The 17,243-nt window shown below is 47.2% G+C and overlaps 1 protein-coding gene across 1 annotated transcript; it reads left to right on the plus strand.

Annotated features, from left to right (window-relative positions):
- The first annotated feature begins 10,745 nt into the window (after nucleotides 1–10,745).
- C4H3orf80 (chromosome 4 C3orf80 homolog) lies at nucleotides 10,746–13,676 on the plus strand. Its single transcript, XM_075548883.1, has one exon. The coding sequence runs from the start codon at nucleotides 10,746–10,748 to the stop codon at nucleotides 11,469–11,471; it is 726 nt and encodes a 241-aa protein (XP_075404998.1). The 3' UTR covers nucleotides 11,472–13,676.
- The last annotated feature ends 3,567 nt before the right edge of the window (nucleotides 13,677–17,243 follow it).

Consider the following 17,243-nt stretch of genomic DNA (forward strand, 5'->3'; position numbering starts at 1 on the left):
AGAGTTCTATGTTTCTGATTTATATGGCCACACCCACAAAGGTTTCATGCGCCTTATTTGTATTAGCAGACATCCCCTGGGTGGTCCACAAGCCCCCGGCGTGCATAGTCCCGCATCATCATTGTGTGGGAGGCGCAGAGACTATAGCTCTCAGTCACTGCCATTGAGTTGAGTCTGACTCCAGAGAACCCTATAGAATAGTGTAGGGCCGCCCCTGTGGGTTTCTCAGACTGTGAATCTTTATGGGAACAGCAAGTTTCATCATTCTTCCTCAGAGCAGCTAGTGGGTTCAAACTGCTGACCTTGCAGTTACCAGCTCAACTTGCAAGCCACTCTGCCATCAGGCCTCCTAAGGGACTATTGCTAGAAGAGCCATATTAATGTCCTGAACGTAACAACCAAAGCTAAAGGAGCCAAGCATAGCCAGTTACACAAGGCCCATCATCAAAAGAACAAAACACTAGACAAGCCCTTATGAAGAGTCAGGCTTTTGTGGGCTAAATTCTAAAAGAAATCATTCAAAAGGGGATTTCCTAAGAGACATAATGCCTCCAATTATTTTCCAAATGCAGCAACAAATTCCTGAAGCTGATTCTTACAGAACTGCCAATGCTGAAGCGGAGGGCCAAAAAAGTACATTCTACAAAGTTAATGGATCCATTTGTTTTCGGCTGATTCAGGAAGATGAGTTACAAATACAATAAAGTCATAATCATCTTAAGAAAAATTAACCTTGTAATTCCCCAGAATCAAACTTTTAGGCAAGTAAAGACATGCTGTGTTAGGGTGGGTTACCTAGCGAAACAAATCCAGTGGCATTCATAAGTATATGCGCTTTCTATCAACCAGGTACCAGAGCCCAGTCCCACTCAAGTCCCTAAGTCCAAGGCCAGTCCTTAAGGTCCTCTTCAGATTCCCGTAGCAGGAGGTCTGTAAGCAGAAAGACGATCAGATCGTAGGCTGGTGGGCAGAGTCCCGTGGATCCAAGGCCAGTGGAAATGTGGAAAGGTGCTGACAGCTCTCAGGGTCGGGTGGCCCCACGGGGCCACGCCCAGAGGCAGGCAGGAAGACAGAAGGGCAGGAAGTGGGGGGGTTCTGATTTCTCTTTCTTTCTCTCTCTCATAACAAGGCCACGCTCCTGAGGAGGGATCTTCAGGCTCTGACCTGATTGACAGATTGAATTCCACCCCTACACTTTCACACATTGTTGACATAAGATCACCTAACTACCACACATGCATTGTTTGAGGTTAAATAGTAATCACTATCTTAGTCGTCATCTAGTGCTTCTATGGCAGAAACACCACTAGTAGACCGCTGTGACAGAGTTTAAGAAGTTGCAAGTCCAAACTCAGGGTACTAGCTCTAGGGGAAAGTTTTCTTACTGTGTCGGTTCTCGGATAAAGTTCTTGTCTTCGAGGCTCTCCGGGCGTCTTGGTGCCCATCTTCCCCTGGGCCTAAGAGGATCTCAGGATATGCCCTGGGGTCCGGCGGAAACACTCCTCTCTTGGCTCCTCGTTCTTGGTGGTTAGTTGGGTTCTTCCTTCACTGCTGCCTTCTCTCTCCTTTTCTATGCTGTGAAATAAAAGGAGCCTTGGTAACATCATGGTTATTATGAGTTGGGCTGTGATCTGAAAGGTCAGCAGTTCAAAACCACCTGTCGCTCTGAGGGAGAAAGACAGGGCTTTCTACTCCCATAAATAGTTACAGTCTTGGAAACTCACAGGGTAGTTCTACCCTGTCTTAGAGGGTCGCGATGAGTTGGCATTGACCTGGCAGCAGTGAGTTTAGAGTTTTTTATTTTTGTGAGATAAAAAGTGATGCAGAGCACACCCTAGGGAAATTCCTGTGATCTGAGTGAAAGGATTGCTTCGCAGCTCAATTTCCTTCTAACTGATTGAAGGCTCATATTTAGCAGTTGATTGCATCGTTACACAACTGCCAAATTACATCATCTACGTCACTGCCCAGCCACTGAGAGTCGTGGGCACATATCTGTGGGGGACACGGTTCCATCTACCCTTATCCAGTGTCATTGGTACCCAAACAGAGGAAACACTAACATTGTCAACGATTTCATTTGGGAGGTGTCACTTAACATGCCCACGTTCTGGAAAATGCTATGTGACTTGGATGGGGTGTGAACAGCGGATTCTACACAGGAAAGGTATGTAGACAACCATGTGGGGTGGGGGGCAGGGGAGGGGGGATGGTGCAGGGTCTGTGCCACTGCAGCCACCCCACTCCCACCTCTGTCCCTGAGAGCTGAGCCCCTGCACCTTGCAGTCTCCCAGCACCAGCTCTCTTCCTTGCTGTCTTCCCAGGTCGCCTTCTCTGCCCCTCTCCTGATGGGCTTCCAGCTCTTACAGCCCCCTGCCCTTTCCGTGCCTCACCACCACCCCCTCCTCCCGCTGCCTTTCCTGGCGATGTGGCCAGGGCATCCTGCAGCCCTTCAGGTTCTTCGTGCATGCGTTGCCAACTTTAATGGGTTCGTTTTTGCTCCAACTGAACATCATATGCGCCGTGACAGTGATGCCTGCCTGTCTGATGAGATGAACAGGATGGGTCACGTGACTTGTACGCAGCAAGTTAGCCTTGCTGTAGGGGAAAGAAGAGTAACCATATAGCACCTGGGGCAAAAGAAGAATGACGTGGTTGCAGGGACATTTGAGAACTTTGCCTCGTGGATATATGATAGAGCATAAGCCAGATGAGGTATTCTATTCTATAAAGATTTGTAGCCTCGGCAGCCCACAGAGGCCATTCTATTCTGTCCTGTAGGGTCACCATGAGTCAGAATCTACTCAATGGCAGGGAGCAATGTGTTATATTCCAACTACAACATAGTAATGAGTAACAGCTGGATTCTGGTGAGCCCTCCAAGGGAGCTTCCTCAAAGTCTGGTGTTTAAAGGGGCATTGGTACACACTGAGACGCCGGTGTAGCCTTAAGCTTCTTTCTAGAACCCCCACGGTGTGTGCACAACCACCTGAAGTATGAGCCAGAAAATGGGAAGGGCCACAAATTCCAGATGGTCCCAAAGGGCTTCTGAGGAAAGAAGAGTGGGGCGGGAAGAGAGGTGAGCTCTAGCTAGGACTGGTGGGCTGGACTGTAGGCAGTGTAAGGTGTTGGAGAGGAGGTGACCTTGGAGTTGCACCTTGAATGACTTTGGCCTACAGAGAAGTGAAAAGGGTATTTCTGGTGCCGAGCACAGGAAAAGGGAGGGACAACGTATACAGAGCCTGAAGCCTTCCCAACTGTATCCAGTCTTCTTTGGTTAAAGGGTGCAAAGGTGTGAGAATGGAAGGAATGGGAAATCAATGTGGAAAGTCATGGTCAATCAATCTACAATGAAACTGCTAAGGGAAATGTAGGAGATCTGGCGTAGGTTCACATCTCGAAGGCAGATTAAATGTTGGCAGCTGCATGCTGACCACGGACTCATGACAAGCTCCAAGTCAAGGTCACTAGTCCGTGTCACTGGAACTGGGGGCAGTGTGGTCAAGGTGCTGGACAGAGCAGACACCTCACACATCATCCCTGACTACAGGGAATATTCAGGAGGCGAAGAGTGCATTACTAGCTTCAGGTTAGAATAATGGAGCGTAAAAATATTTCACCTTACAAAATAATTTCATCTTATGAAATAATTTCATGCTGTATGAGTTTTCTGCCAGTATGAGCATTTGGCTGGAACATCAGTCTACTGACAAATGTATTCTAGCTCCAACAATCTGACCGTTTTTTTTTTTTTAAGTGCGAGTGAGAAATTCATCAGCGGCCTTCACTGGAATTCTAGTTTCAGGTCTCCTTGGCCTCATGAGATATTTCTCACAAAATATTTCTCCCAATCTTTCTGGTTGTGTTTGTATGTCACTAGCAATAGAGTGAATCTTATCAGTCTCTCCTATTCATTTGCCATGTGAAACAACCGGTACATTGTAATAGAGCAAAAATTTAAATACAGAAGGATGTCACTGATAAGCACCTGCTGCAGACTCATTTCGTCATTTCAGAACTCAGGGTACCTTATTTCCCCCAGCATGGGGCCTTACTTATTGGGGGCCATGACATGGCTTAGGTCATGTGTGAAAATCAAATGTAATGAAGGAGGGGGATCTATTCTTTGTTTGCAGAATTTTAGACGCAAACAACTGGCTTGCCACATTATTGTCTAAGCCATTATTAATAAGTTGCCAAAAGTGGCCACAAAGATGACAGGAGTAAAAGTTTTACTTCCTTGGGAAAATCTCCTATTATGGTCTAGACGCCATCCCGCTCAGCCTGATGGCATCTAACAACTATATATGTAAAAAGCAATGTTGTTGTTGTGTGGCATCTAGTCATTTCCAACCCATAAGGAGCATACGTGACCGAGTAGAGCTGCCCCTTAGAGCTTTCTCGGTGGTAACTCGTGGGAGTAGATCACCAGGTCTTTGCTCCCACCAAGCAGCTGGTGGGCTCAAACGGCCGACCTCTTGGTTCACAGCCGAGTGCTTAACCATTGCACCACCAGGGCTCTTTATATAGAATAAGACAGTCGCCTATTTCAACATGTCTATAGGCACAGATCGATGACATTGATTACATTCTTCATAGCCTCCCCAAGCTTTTTTACCTGGCCTTGGGCTGACAAATGTGAGCTTTCTTTCCATTCTGCCACCACGGTGCACAGTGCCCAGGGCAGAGCTTCTCCACCTTCCTCATGCCGCGACCCTTTCATACAGTTCCCCATGTGGTGGTGGCCCCCAACCATCACATTATTTTCAGTGCTACTGCATAATGAATTTTGCTACTGTTATGAATTGCCATGCAAATATCTGATATGCAGGATGTCTTTTCATTGTTACAAATTGAACATAATTAAAGTATAGTTATGAATCAAAAATATATATAATTATATATTGGGAAATATTTATTTCTAATGACAAATAAATGAAATTTTGTCTTGAAGCATGGTGTAGCATGGGGAACAGTCTTCACACCAGGTACTGGTAGGTGGGCGTATCTGCATGTGGGTGGACCTGCCTGGAGATGGATAGAGGAGCTGTGTCTTGGTTCCTAAGACCAAGGGAAATCTGTGTTTTCTGATGGTCTTAGGCGACCCCTGTGAAAGGGTCATTGGACCCCACTGGCTTAGGGTGTTTTAACTTGTCTTCCTCTAGAGAAAAGGGGCAATGGTCTCATCAGCCAATCAGGTGGTAAGGATGAAAACCAACAACAATGAGTATGAAGCCTTTGACAAGTTGAAAGGCCAAATGTAAATGGTGATGATACTCTTCTCCCAAGGGCTTGACATTACTCAACCCTTTGCTTCTAACTTCAGACCTAGGAGAAGTCTATCTCCTGCCCCTTCATTCGGACACATGATCCTTTTGCCTGGTGCCTATCTGGCACGGTGAAGTCTTGTCAGCAGTCTAAACTCCCAGAAGCAGCCACTCACACCGACCGAAAAGGAAATCCCAACACAACTCCAAGCCAGGGGTGTGGAAGTCGAAAGAACAGAAACATTGCTACAACTTTCCTGCTCCCCACGAGGATACCGAGCAGGATCAGATGGAAAGAGAACAGAGAGCTACCATGGCAACTTGCTACAAACCCATGCATGGGACCAGTGGTTTTAAAGGCAGACAAGGGTGAGGGCGGTTTAACCTCAGAGTAGCATCTCAGTGTAGAGGCAGACTTTAAACAGGCTTTGCCCCAAGGGTAATAAGAAACTGTGGAGAGTCTGCTGACCATAGGAACCCCACAAAGATCCCTCTGCCCGAACACGCCTTTGGTCGTCATCACCTGGTTGTCCTCGTGTCCTCGTCCTTCCATCGGGGTCTTAGGGAGCACCCTGTGCCTCTCCCCCACACACACTGCTCATTGCTTGGAATTGCTGAACACTACTGTGACAGGTAGGGAGGCCTGGTGGCATAGCGGTTGTGGTAGCGCTGCCATCCACAAGGTCAGCCGAACGAAACCACCAACCGCTCCTCAGAAGACAGACGAGGTTTTCTACGCCTCTGATGAGTTAGTCTCAGAAACCCACAGCAGCAGTTCTACCCTGGTCCTGTAGAATGACTAGGCGTTAGAATGGGCTCCGTGGCAGTAAGTTTGTGACTGGTAGCATAGTGGATTACAGATTGGGCTGCTACCCGCAAGGTCAGCTGTTTGAAACCACCAGCCACTCTGTGGGAGAAAGATGAGGCTTTCTACTTCCATACAGATTTACGGCCTCAGAAACGACAAGCACATCCCTACTCTGTCCTATCAGACGGTTGTTGGCTCCGGCTCATCTGCTGCGCTCCCTGAGGGCAGGGAATGGGTTTGATTTCACAGTATCCCTTGAGAAGAGCACAATGCCAAATTCAGAATAGGCCCTTGTTAAATATTTATTGAATGAGCAATGGAAGAAATAAGATCTAAAAAGAGCTCCAAGGCCGATTAACTCAGATCACAAATTTCTGGATAGGCACATTTATGCAAACATATGATTTTAACAATAACCCCCACTTGGTCAGGATTGAGAGAATATATTGTATACCAGAAACACTCTACAATTAGGTAGGCTAATAAATCAATTATAACCACAATAGTGCAGAAATGCGTTGTCCATCCTGAGTAAGAATTGCTTATGGACGGAGTAAGGTCCCCGATGACTCAAATAGATCGGGCTACATCACTAACCTAAAAAGTCGGTGGTCTGAACCCACCCAAATATCACAGAAGGCCTGGTAATCTACTACCGTAAAGATGGCAGCCAAGAAAATTGTATGGGGCAGTTGTCCTCTGTAACACGAGCTGAATCACCTTACGAAACAGCCCTGTTCTCTGGCACACGTCTCTATGAATGGCATCCATTCCAGGGCCACCAGCTCCCGTTTTTCGTATTTTATATGGACTGGGATGGGGACAGCAGGGGTGCCAAGGCAGAAGTCTCACTTTCCGTATGGGAAACCTTGGTTCAGTTCCTCAAAGGCTGTCACCACTCATCTCTCTGTGAGGTCGTGTGTTGCTACACTGTTGTGTGGGTTTCAGAGGCACTTCCAGACTCAGGCGGACTAGGAAGAAACGCTTGATGATCTGATTTAGAACCAGTGAGAATCCATCGTATGGATTACAGTGTTCTCATCGTGCCTGGGGTCTCCACGAGGGACTGACTCAATAGCCCTGGACTGAGACAACAGCATGGACTGGCTGATGTACCAGGCCCTAACTGGCTACGGTTAGAGATTTTGAAGAAAGGGCATGAAAAGGGCAAAGCTATCCCTTCTCTGGCCAGCCCAGTCTACACCCAGCATGGAGAAGTTCCCTGCTGGACCCAGTACTCTGAGAGGAAACAGCACGTGTGTGTGTGTGTGTGTGTGTGTGTGTGTGTGTGTGTGTGTGTGTGTGTGTGTGTGTGTGTGTGTGTGTGTGTAGGACTAACTGATCTTTCCCTGCTGGACCCAGTACTCCAAGAGGAAACAGCACGGTGTGTGTGTGTGTGTGTGTGTAGGACTAACTGATCTTTCCCTGCTGGACCCAGTACTCCGAGAGGAAACAGCACGGTGTGTGTGTGTGTGTGTGTAGGACTAACTGATCTTTTCCAGGTTGTCAGGCTAGCTCCCAGGGCTCCAAGTTAAAGAACAGCCAGTTTTGCTGTTTGTTATTTTTCTTCTCTCCTAAAAAGTCAAAAAGCATGGATAATTTGACGTTCGTGTGGAAGATAAGCGAATGAGGAAAATAAACTTTTCCAAAGATAATTTTCAACCACTGCAGTAAGATAAGACAGCAAATGGTCCTGATCTTTATCAAGCAATACACCAACAGACCATGGTTTTAGATAAAACATCATCCTCCCCTCCCGTCTGTTTTTCTTCTTCATTCAGGTCTTAACACAAATCAATGCTAATTTTGAACAAAACAAGGTTGATCTCTAATGTTAAAACTGGGATCTTACTTTACTTTTCTACTATCCTATGGAGTTCATAATTAATTTCCCTTTTCTTCACTCCGCGAATTGAGTCCAGGACTACCTGGGGGCTGAAGCAACCCCATCCATTTGTGTGTTAAACAAAGATAAAGGAGGGGGACAGACATTGAGTAATGAAGAGGATGTATCTTCTGGGGCTTTTAAAAGCTTTAAAGCTATAGGGTTTCTTTTCTTTCCTGCAAAAGGCTGTACACAATAAATTACATCGCCAATAGAAATGGATTACGTGAAACTGCGAGATCAGAGGAGAAATAGTGGGGCGCCAGTTTCGGTAGCAGGTCCTTAATGGAGGGTGCTCTGGGACCGTCAATTTGGGAAGGAAAAAAATCAAATCAAAAGCTACTCCACACTAATTCTGCAGACCTCATCCTTTTCTTTGTTTTCATAGAATTCTGCCACTGTTTTACTTTCTATAAGATCTTTGTTGTTACATGTCCCTTAATATTCTGCAAACAAGCTTAATTCCTTAAAGGCCAACAGAAAAGAAGCAAGTTTAATACTGTTTACCTATTCATTTCAAATATATATATATATACATTATACATATATATAAATCGGCTGTGTAGCTCCCCTTGACGCTTTTCACTAGTAGCACTAAGACTATGAGCAGATACAAGACCAAAAAAGATAATGATAATAATAATAAAGAGATCTGTGTATTTTTCCATTTCATATTCAAGCTCATTTCAAGCTATGAACTGCCTTCATCCCGGAGACTGTTTGAAGATCATTCATTTTATTTTCCATTGGGAAAGTCAGAACAAAAAAGGAATTGTGATTTGATTACCTCTGTGGAATCTCTCTTCATTTCGTTGATGTTGGGGATGCAAACCTGGTTTTCCTCCAGTCTGGAGAGAGGTCCCTCCTCCCACCCCCGTCCCCTCTGTTACGGTGAGCATCTAGCAGAGTTTAGCGAATATAGAAATTGCTCTATAAATTGGCAAATGTATTCATGAAAGAATTCAATTTTTAGTTTTCAAACAAAGTTTCTATCCATCTTACCGCGGTTTGAAGCCTATTGTTAATCAGGCTTTCCCAAATAGGTGTCAGGCCTGCCTACGTGGCAGAAGCTGTTGTCACGGTAGGAGAGCCTAGAACAACCTGTGCTTACCCAAACGTCAAGAAAAGAATCTGTTTCTCCTAGAAGCTTTCTCTGAAGAAGACAGAAAGGATGGTTTTGGAGCGGGAGGTAAAGCAAGGTGTTCCCAGGACCAGAAATATCAAAAATGTTTTCATTCAAGCCAGGCAAACTCCCCAATGGAAACAGGATATAAAGACGAGGACCAGCTTTCTTGGTCCATAATGGTATTAACTAGATTCATTGAAATGTGTTCTGAAAGAAATCCTTGCTCTTATCGGTTCACACGCAGCTCAGCCTGGTTGCCTCTATTTACTTGTTTGCCGTTTTTTAACTTCTACTTTTTCTCTCAATGACCCTGTAATTTCCCCTTTGAGTTTCCTTCACTTGGTCCTAATATTCACGGGGTGGGGAAGAAGAAATCCTAATCTCAAAACCATATTTTTTGAGCTCTCCTAATAAAAGCGGTAAAATCATGGCTGTGAGGGGCTGGCTCTTCCCACCAGCCAGCAGCAGATGTGACCAGGAATCACACTGTCTGCCATCCCTCCCCCAGCGCTCTGAGGGGGGAAGTCCCCCGGGATTGGGGCGGGGGTGGGTGGGGAGTTAATCACTTCAAAGCAAAGCCAAACACGGTATGTGGAAACAGACTCTTTGAAGGAAACCTTACAAACAAGAATAACCTTGAAAATGACCCCTTGGAGGCAGATCAATTCTCAGGACCATCGCCAACCACTTACAACTCCCCTCAGACTTTCCACAGATAGGCCGCCCCGAAACCCAACCCCTGCCCTGCGCCTTGGGTACAGTGGGGGGTTGTCGGATAAGCCGCTGGAGAAATAAAGCACCCCCTTCTTCTTTGCTCGGTCAATGCAAGTGACCTTGAGAGAGCTTCTCCGCGCCTCTGGGGGTGGCCTCTTCCCCTGTGGTGGCTGGGCGCTCCTTCTCCCGGGAATTCTGGACCTGGCGCGGAGGTCTCCGATGGGGGTGGGGTGGGGTGCCGGCTTCCCAGCTCCCTGGATTTGCCTTAGGACAGGACTGTCCCGCGGTCTGCAACCCCTGAACTGTAGGAGGGCTGCGGGGCTGCGCTAGCCAGTAATGGCCATCATCTATTTTTAATCAGACCGATCGCAGGCAGGATGGTAAGCGAATCCCAGTCGCCAGTCGATTTAAATAACATTCCCGAGGCAAATCCAATCGCTTCAAACGAAGACACCTACGCGAGCGAGCGCGCGAGAGCCCCCGCCCGTCTGGCGGAGAGGCGCGCGGCGGCGGCACCGGTCCAGCGCCAGGGGCTCCGAGGTTCCGCGCCGGGCCTTAACCCTTCCGGCCCCGGCGCGGGAGCCAGGCGTGGGCGGAAGAGCGCGGCGGGCCGGGGCCAAGATGCCCAGGACAGCCCCGCGCGCGCCGCCTCTGCCATCTTGGGCGGCTCCGCACGCCGGGTGCCCGGCCCGGGCGGCTGGGCGCGCGGGGTTAAGGTCAGGCGCTGGCCAGGCTGCCGCTCGGAGCAGCCGCCTCCCGCAGCCTCCGCGCGCCGCGGGCTCCTCCTCCCGCCCGAGCGGGGCCCAGTGAGCGCTGCTCCGGCCGCAGGTAGCGGAGGCGCGGGACCCGAGCGCAGCAGCCCCCCGGGAGGGGCCGACGCCCGCGCCCACCGACGGGACGCCCCACGCCCTCCTCCCCAGACGCCGGTCGAGGTCCGCGCGGGCCATGTGGGGCCCGGGGGCGGCGACCGAGGGCCCGTGGGTGGCCCCGGCGCCGCCGCCGCTGCTGCCGCTGCTGCTGGCGCTGGCCCTGGCGCTGGTGGCGCCCTCGCGGGGCGGCGGGGGCTGCACGGAGCTGGCGTGCGGCGAGCGGGAGCGCTGCTGCGCCGCGGCCAACGCCACGGCGGTGCGCTGCTGCAAGCTGCCGCTGCACGCCTTCCTGGACAACGTGGGCTGGTTCGTCCGCAAGCTCTCGGGGCTCTTCATCCTGCTCGTGCTCTTCGCCATCGGCTACTTCCTGCAGCGCATCATCTGCCCCAGCCCCCGCAGGTACCCGCGCGGCCAGCCTCGGCCCGGGCAGCCCGGGGGCGCGGGCGCGCCGGGGGCCGCGGGGCCCCCCGACGACGACGACGACTCGCCCGCGCTGCTGCGCGACGAGGCCACCGCCGGCTCGCAGGACTCGCTGCTGGACAGCGGCCGCCGCGGCCGGGGAGGCGGGGGGCGCGCGGCGGCCGCCTGCGCCTCGGAACACGAGCTGCGCGTGGTGTCGCCCGTCTTCCTGCAGCTGCCCAGCTACGAGGAGGTCAAGTACCTGCCGACCTACGAGGAGTCCATGCGGCTGCAGCAGCTCAGCCCCGGGGACGTCGTGCTGCCCGTGTCGGTCCTCGGACAGCCGCGGGCTGGCGGCGCCGGAGAACCCGACGGCGGCCAGCAACGCTTCCAGCTCATCTGAGCGCCGCGCGCGGACCCGGCGAGCGAGCGCGGGGCAGCCGTTGGGGCGCGCTGGCTCCGATTCCGACCGGCCCCGCGGCCCCGCCGCCCCTCGCTCGGCCTTGGGATCGGGTCCCACGCTACCCTTCTCCCCCGGGGTCCCAAGTTTGCCCTTGTTTCCACCGGTGCCATGAACCTTCGGCCGGCACCGCCGGAGCGCAACTTGGAGCCCCGCCCTCGGCCTTTCTTCGGAATTAAGTTCACTCGTAAGTGCCTGCGAGAACAAGGGAGCCCTTCGGCGAGGCGTTCGCAGAGGTCTTCCTAGGGGACAAGGAGAAGGGGAGCAGTCACACCCCCTTCCCTCCATCCTGGTAGTGGCCTCCCGGGATGGGCGGAGGGTGAGAGGCCTGGGGCCCTGCCCGGAAAGGTTCTGTGTTGCTGAGCTAGTGGCCCAGAAGCTGGTGAAGGCAGCGCTTGGGTGGGATCAAAGCCCGCCCTTTCGGGGGAGTCACCCACCCTCCCCAAAGGACAACAACAGCCTTTCAGTGTCTTCTGAAAGCAGAGTCACAGCTCCTGGCGGGGGTGGGGATCCGAGTGTGATATCCGACTAGTTGCTGTACTTGTCCAGGGTCCAGCAACTGCTGTGTATTAAAATCAGTAAAAAGGTACAGTTGGACTTTTGATTTTTTAATTACTGAGATGTTCTTTATATTTATCTATTATTTTAATATTTTTTACCCTGTAGTAGATGCAACTGGAGGCTGTATCAGAAAATTAATGGCAAGGTAATCATCTCGTAGGCCACACTGTCATTGTTAAATAAATGTTGGACATTATTTCATTAAACAAAAAGCATGGTCAGAAGAAAGATTGTATATGACTAAAAACGTGAAGGATATCTTATTTTCACTATTTGAGAAGAATATATTTTATTTTTAGTACCGTGACACAATATCTAACTTTTGATAATAACTGTACATTATGTAGTCTAGGTCTGAATTGATTACACCATACATCGCATAGGTTATATGTAAAAGTGAGTTATGTAAATACGCCATACCCTGAAGCATGATGTCATGCACTTCCCCCTCTGTTGTTCAGGTGGCGGGGATTACAAAACCTAAGAACTTGTGACTTGTACCTTGTTTTAAAGCCATACGTGTGCAGTGATATGCTACGAAAAGATGCAGCCAGCCTATCGTGAGGAGCGGGTGGAGGGGCCGAGAATAAGTGTCATTGTCTCCGTTCCACCTCAATGGGGACTCCAGTTACCATAAGATAGCGGTACTGCCCTGCCCCCCCCACCCCCCCCCCACCCCCGCGAGCTTTCGGGGCTGTCTTTCTTCATGGGAGTCTGGTGGGTGGGAACTGCTGCCTCTGGGGTTAGCACGGGAGGGCTTAACTATGGTGCCACCAGGGCTCCTTCCGTTCAGCAAAAGATACAAAGTACTGTATTAAAATGAATTATGCATGGTGCACATACGCCTGGAGGCGTAGTGGTGATGCGTTGGGCTGCCAGCCACATGGCCGACACGTCCAAACCACCTGCAGCAGGTCCACGGGCTGACGGCTGGGCTTCTGCTCCTGTCAACGGTCTCAGAAACCCACAGCAGGTCGCTATGAGTCAGCATCGACTTGATGGCAGCGAGTGTGGTTTCTGTTTGGGTTCGTATGCATATTGTCTATGTACAATATACATGTGTGCCGTGTAATTATTACCCTTTCTGATTATCATGAAAAAATAAGTAAAGCATACTTTCTCTGCTTGGGAAAAGTAAGTATTACAGAGAGAAAGATTGAATTTTGACTCACCTGTGTCTGGGACACATGTACATTTGTGGTTGAAAAAGTGTTACAGTTCTAAGAAATGTTGAAGCGGTAGCATTGCGTTGGAAGAGATTGATTGGACTACTTTAAACGTCTACAAGCAAATGACATTGTCACTGAAGAAAAATCATTTGACATGTATTTAAATATAAAAAAACACTTAAATATTTGTGCACATTTTATCAAGTGTGTAACTGTATGGCGATATATAAAGTATAGATCTTTGTCATTTGAAAGCTAATTTAAGCTGTGGTTGGCAAAAGTATTGGGAGTTGAGATAATATTGAGAATTGTACAACATTTAATAAAAACATTGAAGAATTGCATATTAATGTTTCTTAAATACTGTACATTTGTGTTACATCTGGCTGTCAATACCAACTACTACTCAACCTAATAAAATTTGACATATATATTGAATTATCTATTGAGGGTACACTATTTTAAACAGTGTTTAAAATTCACCATGTCTGAAATATCAACATTATCCATATACAGTATAAAACATAGGTTGTGATGTTAAGAGAATATTACAATAAAATATATATAGTCTTATAGGGATATATGCCACCTATAGAACCTTTCCCTAAAATTCAGAATAAAATGTGATATTTCTACTAGGTCCTGTTCATGCAGTGGGAGCCTACTGGATTTTAAAAATTACAACAGCTTTTTACTTTTCTTGCATATATACAAGTTTTTTATTCACTCTCTTCAGTTCAATAAAAATAGGCTTTGTTTGACTCTTTGGTTCTCTCTTGCAATTCATTGATTTGCCAAAGTTTTGTTCGGGCATAATTTTGTTGAAATATGCTTAAAAACAATATTTTTATTCATAAGCCTGTTTGAAGGTAATAAACTACACACACAAGGGGTCATGACGAGTTGAAATGGGCTCCCTGGCGATGTGTGTGCATGCATGTTAATCCGTAATGTCAATACACACCATCCTTTAAAAGGACAGACTGCCTGGAGGGATATATTTTTTAAGCACTGAGTCCTGTATCTGGGTTTTCACTTTTACAGATTTCACCTGAAAGTTTATTACACAGATAGAGCCTATTACATATAAATGCAAATTATTACAGTAGAAAATACTCATCAAAAATAACTCGAGGAGAAGCTGATTTAACTTACTTTTTATATTCTATATGAGTGGTTTTTCCACAAACTTTTCCAGCCATCTCAGATACTTGGAGAATCCAAATATCTATATCTACACCTACACAGATATATATAAATTGTGTATAGTTTTGACAAACACCCTATCTTAACCAACCCCACCGAAGCATGTGTGTTCTCCAGTATTGAGTTTGTGCTACTGCTTTTCAGTTATGAAAGTAATTCACATACTAAAGTCTTTTAAGCAGATTTCATTTCCATGGACTTTTCATGGAGAGGAATAATGGCTGGCCCTGGATGTGATAAGGCGCTATCTGTAATATGAGAAAGCAGGATTGATTTTCTAAACTTGTATCCATATTATCTGGAGATATAGGTATATATTTATATATTGTGGAGGTGTCACCAGTTGCTCTAGAGCACTTTATTGCTATTCAATATCATAATTGAGAAGAAGATGTCTTGAGACAGAATGATGTTTTAAGAGGCCATTAAATTGCCACATTCTGAAAATGTGTGTGCTTCCATCAGGGAGAATGGGTTTGGCAATTACGCCCAAAGCCTGAGGTGGACGATATAAGGAAAGTGAGACCCAATTGTAAGGGCCAAAGGGAGTAGTAAGGAAATGGCCGCACTTCACCGTTTAAAAGGCAATATGCTAAGTGCCTTCAACTTGAACTTCACGTATACAGTTTCTACCTAGTAGGATTCAAAAAGGGAAACTATTTTGATCTGAAACAGATATGTGTACACATGATTATGATATCCAGATTTAGTGTTTTACATTGACTTATGAAATGTTCATGAATTGTAATTTAATTTACATTTCCAGATAGAAAAGAACTGATATGTGTTGAACTGAACTCAGCATTAACCACTTCTCCAAAATTATGCTTCAGAGGTCCGATTAACAACAAAATTAATTGGCAAGCTTATACCTGACTTTGCTAGTTTACAATTTCTTTAGTCTCTTTTCATCCATTGGTGAAGAGGTTCATAACTGGTAGTCTGATGGAGAATTTTTATCGACCAATAATGATTCAACAACTGGCTAATTATAAGAAAGTAAGTCATTCTTTACTAAGCAGGGTTGCTATGAGTTGGAATTGACTCTATAGTAATGGGGTCTTTTGGCTGTCTTTGTATAGGCGCCCTGGTGGCACTGTGGGTTAGGTGCTAGTCTGCTAACTGCAAGGCAAGTGGTTCACACCTAACAACTGCTTTAAAAGAGAAAGAGAGTCTCCTTCTGTACCATGCACCAAATGTAATTAATTTTATTTGTAATTTTAAAAACAATTTTATTAGGGCTCTTACAACTCTTCTCACAACCCATACATACATCCAATGTGTCTCAAGCACATCTGTACATTTGTTGCCATCATCATTCTCAAAACATTTTCTTTCTACTTGGGCCCTTGGTATCAGCTCATTTTTCCCCTTGCCCCATCCTCCCTCCCTCATGAACCCTTGATAATTTATAAATTATTTTTCCATATCTTACACTGTCTGATGTCTCCCTTCACACACTTTTCTGATGTCCGTCCCCCAGGGAGGGGGTTATATGTAGATCCTTGTGATCCGTTCTCCCTTTCTCCCTCACCTTCCCCTTCCCCTCCTGGTATCTCTACTCTCATTATTGGCCCTGAGGGGTTTATCTGTCCTGGATTCCATTTCCAGCTCTGATCTGTACCGATGTACATCCACTGGTCTAGCTGGATTTGTAAGGTAGAATTGAGGTCATGATAGTGGAGGACCATCAAAGAACTAGAAGACAGTTGTATGTTTCATTGGTGCTATACTGCACCCTGACTGGCTCATCTCCTCCCTGAAACCCTTCTGTAAGGGGATGTCCAGTTGCCTACAGATGGGTCTTGGGTCCCCAGTCTGCATTCCCCCTCAATCACAATATGATTTTTTGTTCTTTGATGCCTTATACCTGATCCTATTGACACCTCGTGATCACACAGGCTGGTGTGCTTCTTCCATGTGGGCTTTGTTGCTTCTCAGCTAGATGGTTGCTTGTTTATCTTCAAGTCTTTAAGACCTCAAATGCCGGGCACCATCAGCTTTCTTCACCACATTTGCTTATGTACCTGCTTTGTCTTCAGTGATTGTGTCGGGAAGGTGAGCATCATGGAATGCCAGTTTTAATAGAACAAAGTATTCTTGCATTGAGGGAGTACTTGAGTGGAGGCCCAATGTCCATCTGCTACCTTAATACTAACCTATAAATATATTCACATAGATCTATTTCCCGTCATCATGTATAAATATACTTATATATGTACATGCCTGTATTTAGACCTCTATAAATGTCCTTTGCTTCCTAGTTGTTTCCTCTATTTCATTTTACTTTCCTCTTGTCCCACTATCATGTTCAGCCTTCATTTGGGTTTCAGTAATTCCTCTGGGTTACACTGCCCTTGATTAAGCCCTACCAGGCCTCCTCCTCACCATTGATTTTGGATCACTTGTTGTTCCCTTGTCCCTGAGTTTGTTAACACCCACTTCCTTTCCCTGCCTCCCCCTCTCCCATTCTCCTCCATATTGTTTATCCTGTATCTTATCTAGATAGCCCTGCAGAGATAATAATGCACAAAAAACAAAACAGCAAAACAAAGTAACAAAAGAAAACAACAACAAAAACCACCGACAACAACAAAAAAGAGCCTGTAAATAGTTAAAGATCTGTTTGTTGACATTTAGGAGTGTTTTCCGGTTGAGTCTGATGGGGTGCCACACCCTGGCCCCACAGTCTTATTTTCGGTGTTCCCTGGGGACTTCATTGCTCTGCTCCCCTTGCTGTTCTGTCGCCACGCCCTTAGTGTTTCACCTCAGTGTAGTT

This window comes from Tenrec ecaudatus, chromosome 4 (genome assembly GCF_050624435.1).
Source record: "Tenrec ecaudatus isolate mTenEca1 chromosome 4, mTenEca1.hap1, whole genome shotgun sequence".
NCBI lineage: Eukaryota > Metazoa > Chordata > Mammalia > Afrosoricida > Tenrecidae > Tenrec > Tenrec ecaudatus.